This window comes from Pimephales promelas, chromosome 17, assembly GCF_988280905.1.
Source record: "Pimephales promelas chromosome 17, fPimPro1.hap1.1, whole genome shotgun sequence".
NCBI classification, from domain to species: domain Eukaryota; kingdom Metazoa; phylum Chordata; class Actinopteri; order Cypriniformes; family Leuciscidae; genus Pimephales; species Pimephales promelas.
In genome coordinates, this window is record NC_142785.1 from 23,095,973 (window position 1) to 23,108,235 (window position 12,263).

The following is a 12,263-nucleotide window of genomic DNA, read 5'->3' on the forward strand; positions in this document are numbered from 1 at the left end:
GTGTCTGGTTATACATCTCATTTCCAGCAGGTCATAACAGCAAAAGGGTGCTCTATTAAGTACTAAAGATGCTTGCCATGAAGGGGTTGTATAATTTTGAGACTGCAGAAGTCCTTAAAAGTTGCATTTTCAGTTGAATATGCAGAAACCACTTGAAAAATTTGTTGAGTTGAGCCATTTCAATTACTTTTGTTTGATTTGTTCTTTGAAAACAGCTAAAGGTCTGTAAATGTTGCCAATAAACCTGATTTGCAATGGGGATTGAATATTTTTGAATACAACTGTACATCTGTACAACTGTAGATCACACATTCATATAGTGTATATACTATTGTGTATACATATAGTGTACCTTCCTGCAAAGTTCAGCTCCAACCCTGATCAAACACAACTGAACCATCTAATGGAGATCTTCAGGAACACTTGATAATTAACGTTATGTTTATATTTACTATATATCATTTACAAAAACGCATATTACAGCATTTATACTTTGTAATGCAGCACACCACTCCCATCTTATCAAATTAGCAAATACATGTTTATGCTGCAGGAAAAACAATTGACAAGCAAATATCCAATTTTACAAATATTCCTAACCTAAAGTCTACATAACTTGAATTGTAACCAAAAGCAGAATAGCAGAATGTCTGGGTGAAAATCAGCCTGAGCTGTTCAAATTGTGTTTATGGTCATTTAGAGAGTTAAGGCCAACTGCACATTCACACAGGCCATGCTAATGACATTGGAAATGCTTAAACAGTGGGTGGACAGACGGTTTGTGTTTTTTTTTTTTTTTGAGAGAGAGAGAGAGAGAGAATGATGATAGTTGACGACACTCGGGGGAAAGTGGGTAAATCAGGCCAATAACAAGACCTCAACTCACCCCGCCCCCTCCAGTCAGCTTGTCAGATCAGCGTTTAACAAACCCAGCACAATACCGCCTCTCCGCAGCAGATTTACACACTCATCAAAGCAACACTGGAGAAAGCTATGACAAAGAAGTCTCATATAACAAATAATTCATGCATAAATCTTTCAATCAAACCCATTGCTTAGCACTTTTTCTTTTTTATTTTATTTTAAAGGGATAGTTCACTTTGAAATGAATTTTTGGTATGTTTTAGCTACCGCAAGGCCATCCAAGATGAAGGTGTCTTTGTTTCCGCAGTATTTTCAATTTTGATATTTTTAGGTCAAACCGTTCTTGTCTGTCAGTCATATAATGCAGGTCTATGGTCACCACCTCAAAGAGCATGCACAGAGAAGTCCAAATTAAACATGGTTTAATGACTCATAAATGTAAATACACAATGATGGACTAAGACATGAAACAAGCGGTTTGTGTGAGAAAACGAACGGTATTTCTACTTACATTTACGAGTCATTAAATCATGTTTAATTTGGACTTCTCTGTGCATGCTCTTTAAGGTGGTGACCATAGACCTGTATTATATGACTAACAGACAAGAACAGTTTGACCTAAAAATAGCAAAATTGAAAATACAGCAAAAACAAAGACGTCAACATCTTGGATGCCCTTGAGTGAAGCTATAAAACATACCAAAAATTAATTTCAAAGTGAACTATCCCTTTAAGGGCTGCCAAAAATATTGAAAAGAAAGAGTATGACAAGATAAGATTTGTGTATTTTAATGGCTATAACTGGTGTGCAAACATTTTTATTGCGATGAAATAAGAGTGATATATAAATAAAAAGAGGCTGTTGAATCTCTCATCCTGCAGAAAACAGGACAAAGAAATTCAAGCAGAATCTATTCAGTTGTACCATCAGGTGTCAAAAGGCAATTACAGATGGCTGACAGAATGTGAGGTGACTTATCATTAATCAGAGAGGCAGGCAGGCAAATCCCACAATCCCTAAACACACACAATTTCATACACTGGCAGGACAGAATCACGGTCAGTATATGTGACGGAGTTAAACGCATACACAAAAGATCCTAACCACAGACAATCTCACAAGCAGTGGGGGAGGAAAATGCGAAAGAGCCATTTTCATAAATCAATAACATGTGCTTGGCAAACCATTGACTTGGTGATGGAAGCCTCCATCTTCACTGTGTTGTCTGGCAGATTGTTGGACAAGTATGTGTGTGTGTGTGTGTGTGTGTGTGTTTGTTGGGGGGGTTGGGTTTGCCACTTTTTCAGCCAAATAACAGCGAGGCTCCTTTTGCAGCTGTCATTGCAATCATGTTTGACTTTATTAAGGTGTTCTCAGAGTTTTAAGCATGTTGCTACGTGGTAGCTAGGCTATTTTGAGTGTTTGCTAGGTGGCTACTTACTTTATGAAGTTAATACTTAATTTGAGTTATACTTAGTTAACCTTTTCACATCCTAAGTATGAGAATTGGTGTCTGTACTTTATTTAAGTATTTATTTTGAGAAACAAACTTTTATCCACTACATTTCATAAAAATAAATCATTCCTTGTCATTTTGAAATTAATAAATCAATGTCCGGATTTGTGAAAGAGCTTTTTAATGAATTGGCTCACAAATCACACTTAATGATTTATTTGTGAACTGGAGTGATCCCATTGCAGCTGTTCTCGAGTCAATGACACAGTCAGAGTGCATCTCCAGTTAACAATTCACCGAATTGTTTATGTCTGACACAATATGGCAAAAATCGGTAATTACGTAGTTGCTGACTAGGAAGTCCCTGGTAGAAGAGATACTGTCTCTCAACGGGACATTCCAGATTAAATAATAATAATAATAAAAATAAATGTAAAAAATAAATAAATTAAATAAGTTACTACCTAAAATTTTTTTTTTAATGATGGATGCCGTTGACATGTTTTGTCTATGAAAATCACTGCACATTTCCCATCTTGTCTTATCTCTAATCTTAGCTCTGGTAATGATGTAACCACCAGAAAGAGAGAAAAATCCCCACCACTAACAGTATAAAGAACAATAATGAACAAATGTCAACCGATTCCTTGACAATGAAAATGGAGTCGAGGAAACGGTAATAATATTTTGATAGATGAAAGAAATTGAGCACATCTGAACTGGCTCTTTTCAAGGACAAAATAGTAAAACACCTTCATTACATGCAGTACATTTTCATTTCCCACTTTGCCAGTATATGGCGTGTCCCCATTAACTGTCATCTCGTGAGCCATCAGGATGGGGTTATTGCACCAGGCAAACGTTTCACTAAAACCTACAGTTTTTACATGACAAGTATAAAATGCAAGTATTAGATGCTTCATTTTTTTGAATAAACGGTGTTCATCTACTACTGCAATCAGGCACAGAAAAAGGAAGATGCAGCAGTAGAAAAACATCTGAGCAAAACAAACAATCCTAGAGGAGGTATAAAGGATTTATGGGGGGAAATATAGGAGATTTATACAGGGAGTCTGACATCTTTGTGCACAGAGTGTTTGTTTACCTCAGCAGATGCAATAAAAATCCACATTCTATTGTCAAGTCTTAAATCTGTTGTCATTTCAGAAATTAGTGATATGGGATTTAACTCAGTCCATAAAATAAACAGAGAGCTTCTCTCACAGCAGAAACCACAACTAACATAGTTGATCGCAGTGGATTCGGGGGGCTTGAACGAATAAATTATTAATTAAAGGAAGGGAATTCATGAATAATGCAGCCACTCAATGTTTGTGTTTTGTACAAGCTGATCCGATTTGCTTCAAATTGCCTCCATTCAAAGACACATCTTTCTTATGAACCGAACAGAGGGTCATACGGCGAGAGTCAGCATGCATCTTGCCTCTGCCCAAAGGAGGTCCCTGGCAGAGCAGAGCATCCTGGGTATTTTCATCACCTACGGGAGAAGCGCTAAAGCATAACGGCTTAGAAATGGCAGTGGAGTGAGGGGGTGGAGAAAGGCAATGGCACAGAAAAATGGCAGGAGATCTGTGAAGCAGTGGTGGGGTGGGACAGACAGTAAATCTGGAGAAAGTGGGAGGTGAGGAATAACAGAGCATTGATTGGGGGTTATTTTGGTTTACATCCTTAAAAAAGATGAAAGATTTATCCCCGAGTGATACACACTGAGAATTGAGAGAAAGGAGAGGAAGCAGACCTCAAAAACCTACAAACAATGGGATTCATACAGATGAGCAGTAGCATTTTTAAATTGGGTTCATTGGGAGCCTTTGGCATAAATATTAGAACCGCTGGCAAAACCAGTAGACTTGGCACAACTCAGTCCAGTCTGCCATATGCTGATAAAGGGATTGTGTGTGAAAGAAAGATGATCCAAACCTAAGAGACGCACGTGTGAACGGTTTCATTTTTTGGGGGCTAACCGTAAGTTGATGTTTTTTGTGCAAAATAACACATTAGCGCCTGTCACTCACTGGAGATAACCTCTGCTGGGACGCCTGGTTATTGCCTGGAGGTTTACAATATGATTGATACAGAGCCAACATTCCCCTAAATACTGTTTTTAAACCTTAGGGAATTCAAGATTAACCTGTTTCAGGATTACACCTCTAACTCAGCTCTGAATCCATAAAACAAGATCAAACAATCAAACTCCGATCGAGGCAGAGCAAAGTTTCAACTCTTTGATATCTGCATCTGCTCATGAATGTAGCAGTCTGGTGACACCTACGAGAGCTTGAGTTTGATATTGAATGTAAGTGTGGTGAAAAATCATGTCAGTTTGTGTTTAAAAGCATCTCGAAAATGGGTGTCCCCTGATAACATCTTCTGAAATAGAGAATCTTGCAACAGGGGGGGAGTGGTAAAAGCAACACTCAATGCACAGACAAGAGCTGACAGAATAGATACTTTGATTTCTAGCTGTCAGTCACTGAAGACAATAAAGTGAGAGTGGGGAATATACAGTAGCGTGCTAAGACCCCCCAATCATTTTGTGTGACAGTGACATGACACTGGCAGTTAATAAATCTGCCATTCAACATATTTTCACGTTCCTGAGGAAAAATAAAAGTAGAAAAATCCCTTTAAAAAACAAAACAAAAAGCATTGTGTTTTGTGTATTTACACAGACAAAAGAAAATGCCCTAAGCCAAAGGGATTTATGTGCCATATTATTTTATTGTTGCCTATGCTGTGGTGTGAGGTCTGCTGTTGAAAACTAATGGTGTCAATGAATCACAGGAGCTAATGATGCGGATATGGCACCTTGTTGTCTTTGGAGCTGATTAAAGCTGCAGTCTGGCATTTTTCCTCTTTGTTGCCATCTACAGTATGTTTGAAATCCGCAATTGCAGTCATTAAAAATTATCAACTTTACAACGTGTGTGTACTTCAACACCCTCGACATGGCACAGTGTGGATGAGCACAATGTTTAAGGAGACTGTGAGGTTGTCAGTCATGTGCAGATATGGATACTGCCATTCAGAATCACAGATTATTCTTTTTGGAAATATGACTAACTTAAGAATTTTGCGTTAACATAATAAAATGTCATCTGAAGTAGTAAGAAACATCCACTTTTGTTCTGGTTCTGACATTGCAGTAAATCACGCTTTTTAAATCTAACAATCGCTTGTAAGTTATCCTATCACATAAAACCGTGCAAATTATACTTTGTTCCCAAATGGTTAATGTTAACAACATAAAAAGCGTGTGACTAAATGTAATGTCCTTCCGATATGTATCCTTGCTTTTCGCATGGATCCGGCTGCAGTGTCTTTTTTTCTGTAGCCACTCCGAAGTCCGAAGTCTTTTGCATTTTACAGCGGGTGAATCTCTAGTTGTCACTGGTGATTGTCGTTTGAACCTTTTTGGATCTGCCATCAAATTGATACATTTAATTATATCAAGTGCTGTGAGAAAAGGCCTCACACGCAATATAGCTTATACTAGCCGAGACTCCTTCTTTATGTGTTTTAGATGTGACTTAATGACGCAAAGACATGCTTGAATCTCAGTACCAGTGGAATTAAAAACATTATTACAAGCTTAACGCTTTCAATCGAGTTAAAACAAGCAGAGAGTTTTGAACACTGGCTCGTAATGCATTTTCTCAAATATGTATTTTGGATAATTTTTAACCCCCCAAAAATGGCATAATGGAGTTTTATCAAATTTCAGAATAAATTTTTGAAAACCAGCTGAATATCAAATGAAATAATATGAATGTCTTTTATGAAAAACTGGCAGCAAATCTGTACATTAGAATAATGTCATAAAGGGATAGTTAACTGAATATATTTGAAGACACTGAATACATTTATATAACTAAAGACCAGTCATTTAAAATAAATTGAATTAAGCCTAAGCAACACATAACATGTCTCGAACCTTTTGCAGAAAGAGGACGATCCTCTTCACCATCTCTGCTCTCTGCTCCTCCAGGCTGAAGATGGTTCGGGGAGTACGGATGAAAACTTTGGTCTTGCCGTAGGCCACGTCATGGTCGAATCCGCAGCCCTGTAGGAGACGTTTCACCGCCTCCTTATCAGATGGCAGGTCGTGATTGGGCCAGGTAAACTCGGAGATCATCTTATACCTGAAAAGTGAAAAAGAAAAGAAAATGGTTGAAGAATAGAGAACAACACGTTGTCTCATACGGTTTATATTATTCTCGGCATTTTAAACTTCCTTCAGTATTATACGACCATGGAGTAATATTAATAATAATACATGTATTTATTAAATAGTTTCACATTTATTATAATTATTATAACCTCTCTTTAACAAAAAAGAAATAGTTAAATCTTTTATTACCAATAATCAAACTAAACAATTATTTTTTTTTCAATGTCCCAGGTCATTTCACTCAGCAGCTATTTCAGTCAAGCAAGCACAGCTCTTATTTATTTTAATGGGGAAACATCAAATTCTCCAAAGCTGTTCACCAAGCTTACAATTAAATTTCATATTAAAATAACCAATGAAATCTGTCAATAATTCTTTTTTTATAAAGACTCGAATCATGATAAAAAAAAACACAGCATTTTTCACAAGCATGGCTCAGAACAAAGACTGTTTCTCAGAACACTGACTAAATGCAGCTGCAGTAATGCAATGACTGTACCAATTGACGATTGGGTCTTTTATTTTGAAGGCGGGACTAATTCCACCAAATTGCGTTTTGAACTTTCTCCCATTCATAGTAATATGAATGCACCATCATTGTATAAGGTCTTTGGTAATATGCTGTAGTTCTTTATCCTGTTGGCTGTATAAGGTTGCCAAGCAGCAAACAATAGCAACTTTCCGCATTAATAGAGGCTTTAAACACAGGTTATCCAATCAGAATACAGAGTCTGAATTATCCATTTTATTACAAGCATTATATAACACACATTGAATCTTTATTTAAGAGAGGTATGAGGCAAATCCTCATATGTCCAGTCTCGCATCTTAAGTAGTACATAATATTCCATGCACATCTGCAGCCTTGACAGACACACAAATCAATCCTGTGAGTGCTGTTAACACTGCATTCTCAATTAAACGCAATGCAGTCTAACTTCTTAGCGGCATACAATTTGTCAACTCAGGTGTTGAATCTCATAAACTCATCAGAGTTGTGGCAAGTGTGTTTCATGGTGTTTTGGGGGACTGTTTTGAGCTTTTGAGCAATATACAGATACCTCAAAAAGTATTTGGACACTACTGGCATCAGAGAATGTTTTTTTTCTCTCTCTCAAGGATTCTGGTCCTATATTTATATATATCAAGAATAATTGTATATTCAGTGACAAAAGTACAATGTATGATCTGCTAACTCAAGGCTATTGAAAAAGACTAGGCTATTGAAAGACTGCACGTCATTGTTACATAAAACCCTTCAGTTATCATGACACTTGATGAATAAGGGACTCCGAAGGATGAAAGCTTTCACGTGTTGCGTAAGATCTTCACAATCTTGTCAATCTGTAGTTTCAGATGTCAGTAGCAACCAAATAGGCAACAGTCTCATTCAAGCTGTCATAAGAGCATTTAGTTACTATAAATGAGCTGAGACTGTATGCCAATGTGAAATGATGCAGGCAATCAAATAAAAAGACTTTTTAAAAAGAAGATAAACAAATGATGATGTAATGCTTTGAAATGGACACAGAAACAGAGTAGGATTGTCACCTCTGAAGGAATCGTGGGTAGGTCTGTCGGTTAGCAAAGCCAGCTCGCCGTACCCGGACATTCTCCAGGAGGCCCAGATACTCCACTTGGTGCTTGCACCGTTCGTGTTCAAACAGCAGCGGTGACTTCACATCATTTGGCTTTATGCAACGCACATAGTATGGCTCCTACAAGAACAAACAGAGGACTATGATGAGTAATTGCAACAGTGCAACACTTTTCCAGCAACCTTGGTTCCAAAAGTGTTTTCTCATTGGGATTTTTAAAGTCTTTTTTAAAGAGTTATTATCCAAGAACCAAACCAACCAGCTATGAGGTGAAACACAATAATAATATATTCAATTCAAAGCAAAAAAAAAAAAAAAGACAATAATAAAAGACTATATACTTAATGCTTCAAAGACAGAAAGAACTACAATCCTATGAAATTGACAAATTAACTATTGATTCAAATATGTTGATTATATAAACAATATGTTACATTTATTGCAAAATATACATATATATGCAAATATTTAAGAGCTCACAGTAGGTCTGTCTTTAAAGATTTGTAAGTTGTCATTAAAAATCACTTCCCTTTGGAATGTCATTTTTACTTCCAGAAGCTGACTGCTGCAATCAGACTATTAAATGGCGCTGGAATTCTTGACTCTGATTGGCCATTCAAATGTATGATTGATTAAAAAACAGAAATATTTAATATCCATACCTGCCATCCCACCAAATGCGGGTGGATTTTAGCAGTGGCATGTAACATAGTCACTACTACACTCATTTATACAAAATAATGTCAAAATGCCAGTTTTGGCAACTCTCGGTTATGTTTAAAGTGAACGTAAACAGTTGAGAAAGAAAAAGCATGTGTAACAGTATAATGGATCCATGTGTTGGGTCTTAAAGTGGCAGCAGAGAAAAAAAGTTCAAGTCAATCTCTGCTTATTTGGTAAGATATCGTGTAATAAGAAGGATAACATACATTAGCCTGTCATTATCGCAAAACAAAATCTTAAACCCATGTATTATTTTGTGATAATGACTGTCTGACTTCACGTTATTACTCCTATAATGTATGCATTTATCTTGGTCTACACAAAAATGCTTCAAACACACTCACCTTGCTGGCCAGGTTCTCCACCAAAGAGATCATGGAGTTTTTAAAGAGTGTTGCAGCAGTCAAAGGTCGTTTGGTGACCTCTGTGATGCTCAGCTTGCCCTCTGGCCACATGGCCTTTAGCACAGGATTCGAGCTGTAAAACAGAAGGAGAAGGACAGATATAAGTCACAGATGTCGTGTGACATCTGGCAGGTATGTAAATAAGGAGCATACCTTATGATAATACTGACCTGTTGTAAAGTAACCTCTTGAAGTCCTGAAACAAGGTGTCCTTGTTCTTGTCAATGAAGCCCACAATGGAGTAACTGAAGCAAAACACACAACCAACTAAAATACACAAACATACAAACATACAGTATATAAAGAGTTTGCACATGGCAAACTGTCTAAGACTTAAAGGTGAAGAGTGTAATTCTTTTTTTAAATGGCAACAAAACAAATGTAAAAAATAACGATTGTTTATATACAGACTTACTGCTACAAGGTTATCAATTCATGGTATATGCTTTCGTTGATGCCATCAGCCCACATTATTTTATTATATTTTCTTTTCTTCTTTTAAACGGTCTTAAGGATACGCCCACACTCCCGCTCCCACAGACTCAATCACAAGTCCAGTTGTCAATCAATCATGATTTTACCCAGTTTTTATAGCATCAAATAACTAACTAAAACCAAACGTATTGAAAAAAACTAACACTTGAACAAACATCAACGTGATACAAACTACCTAAAATGACAGAAAACCAACTTTGGAAAAAATGACTTGAAGTCACAAGTGTAATTTTATCTATTTTTTAGCCTAGCTCGGATGCCATTGAATTACAGGGAGAGGGAGGGGTTTATGACCTATATCTCAGCCGACCACCAATATTTTGGCTTCACAGGATGTTTGGGCCACACAAGCAACTGACACAGAAAAAACTCTAGTTCCTTAATCGAGAATTTATACAATTTTAGATTTCATTCCCCTACCATTTTCTCTCTTTTTCACACATTCACACACACACACACACACACACACACACACACACACACACACACACACACACACACACACACACACACACACACACACACACACACACACACACACACACACACACACACACACAGGAATCTGAGCATAAACAAGACGTTTCAACTTAGTGTTCCATCACACTTACACCCACAGGTCTTTAGTAAATAACTGACAGCCTGCAATCTGGCAAACTACTGACGTGGGAATATGAAACTGCATTTACATTTGGAATAAACTTGTTTTTGCGCCCAGTGTTTACATCATTCGGATTGACTAATAATGTTTATTTACCAAAACTTTTCAAACCAAAATCATGCCCAAGGGAAGGATTAGATAAGTTTCAGTTAAACCTTCTGTGGGTAACTAACAAAGATTGTTAATTACGACATTTAAAAGCTTATGGTCTCAAACAACAGAGAGTGGAATTACGCCTCCTCTTAATGTACTTACGCCACATCTCCAGCATAATGACGGATGCGGAAGTCCCGGTCAAACTCCAGGTTTTTGTCTGTGGGAGAAAGCTGTGGAGAAAGATATGTGAAATTAGGGTGTTTTTTAAGCAGAAAGTAGACTCACAAAACTTGGAAAGAAACTTAAACAAGCTTGCACAAAGTGCAGCAGTGTCAGAAAAAAAGCTAGGCAACTCAAAGGATGGGAGGGGGCATCTACTCTAAGTTACTCTGCGCATATGAAAGATAGATGAGATGCGCTCTTCTATCCATAAAACAGCCGAGCTGAAAATAGTTCAGTGAACAACTGAAAGAGATGGTGTCCTTTTAACTACACAATTTAGTTGTGAATGGAAAGTGTGCCTACTTAAATTACAGTTATAAAAATTATAGTTCTGACTGCATTCAAAACTATAAAATACACACCTGTATCATTGCCAGCATGCTATAATCAGCCTAGGGTTATTTTTAATTATATTTTACCTGCCAGGAGAACTGTTAATTCTGAATCAATGCCTGTCCAGCTACTTTTTACTAATTTGAGAAATGAAAAATGTCAAATTTTACAGAAATATTGTTCTTATATCAAAACGTTTTAAATTGTCCTCTATGATAAATTTAAGTTTAAACAAAATATATTAATACAAAAATAATTTGGTATTTATGTGCACAGTCTTTTATAACAAAGAACAAATGTCTCCAATACCAAACATGTGTTTTTATTAAAAAAAAAAACTAATAATAATATAAAAATATACACACACACACACACACACACTTTGGTTTGTTACATGTTTTCCATTTTGCACGGTGACAACTGTGCATATAGTTCTAAGATCCTGTTATCAGTGCCAGATCACTGTCCTCCTTGAGGAGCCTCTGCATGCTGGATGGGGCCAGCTAGTGCAGTTATATAAGACTCAGTGTCATTCATAAAATACAGCAGTGACATCAAAGGCAAGCAGCCTCAGCTCTCATTAAGATACAGAATGCTGCTGATCCACTGTGTGAACAGAGACGCACATATCTGCAGATTAAAGCAGAACGGAACAAATACACTCAGTATCCCTCTAACCACAATCTGTCACATGCTGGATTAATTAAAGGATTGACTATCAGTAAGTTTTAGTGAGCTTTTGTGTCACTGTCCCCATTGTATTAGATGCCTCTATTCTGTGCCGTTTTATAGGTCTATGTTTATTTTGTTTGTGGTGACTCACTCACTTAGCTTATTTCAAGTGCAATACAGATAAAATGGTCCTCTAAGGGAATGGATGAGAAGCCACTATCTCTACCAGAAAGGACAAAACTGAATACTTCAGCCAAAGTGGAAGAGAAATCAGAATCAATTTGAATGGATGACTGGAACTGCGTTGAAAAAAAGAAAACCTCATTTTCCCGTTTGAAATTGCAATAGAGATTCGTATTTGATGTGGGACATCTGATGACTGCATTTTGGAAGAGTTTAAAGACTTTACGGGTAGTGCCCAGACCCAGGCTCTAAACACACTCACTTGGTCTCTTAAAAACATGAAGTTGAATAATATGAATTAACTAAATGCACTTATTATAGGGTTAGGATCAGTTGGCCATGGAATTGTACTTAATCACTTTG

The 12,263-nt window shown here is 37.0% G+C and overlaps 1 protein-coding gene across 2 annotated transcripts in view; it reads right to left on the reverse strand.

Annotated features, from left to right (window-relative positions):
- myo1d (myosin 1D) overlaps positions 1–12,263 on the reverse strand; it is a 69,150-nt gene that overhangs the window by 27,327 nt on the left and 29,560 nt on the right. For both annotated transcript variants that reach the window (XM_039664897.2, XM_039664896.2), the window contains exons 12-16: positions 10,650–10,720; positions 9,409–9,483; positions 9,179–9,311; positions 8,065–8,231; positions 6,277–6,484 (exon numbers count right to left, since the gene is read on the reverse strand). In XM_039664897.2, the coding sequence (XP_039520831.2) occupies positions 6,277–6,484; positions 8,065–8,231; positions 9,179–9,311; positions 9,409–9,483; positions 10,650–10,720 (654 nt within the window). The remainder of the gene's footprint in view (positions 1–6,276; positions 6,485–8,064; positions 8,232–9,178; positions 9,312–9,408; positions 9,484–10,649; positions 10,721–12,263) is intronic.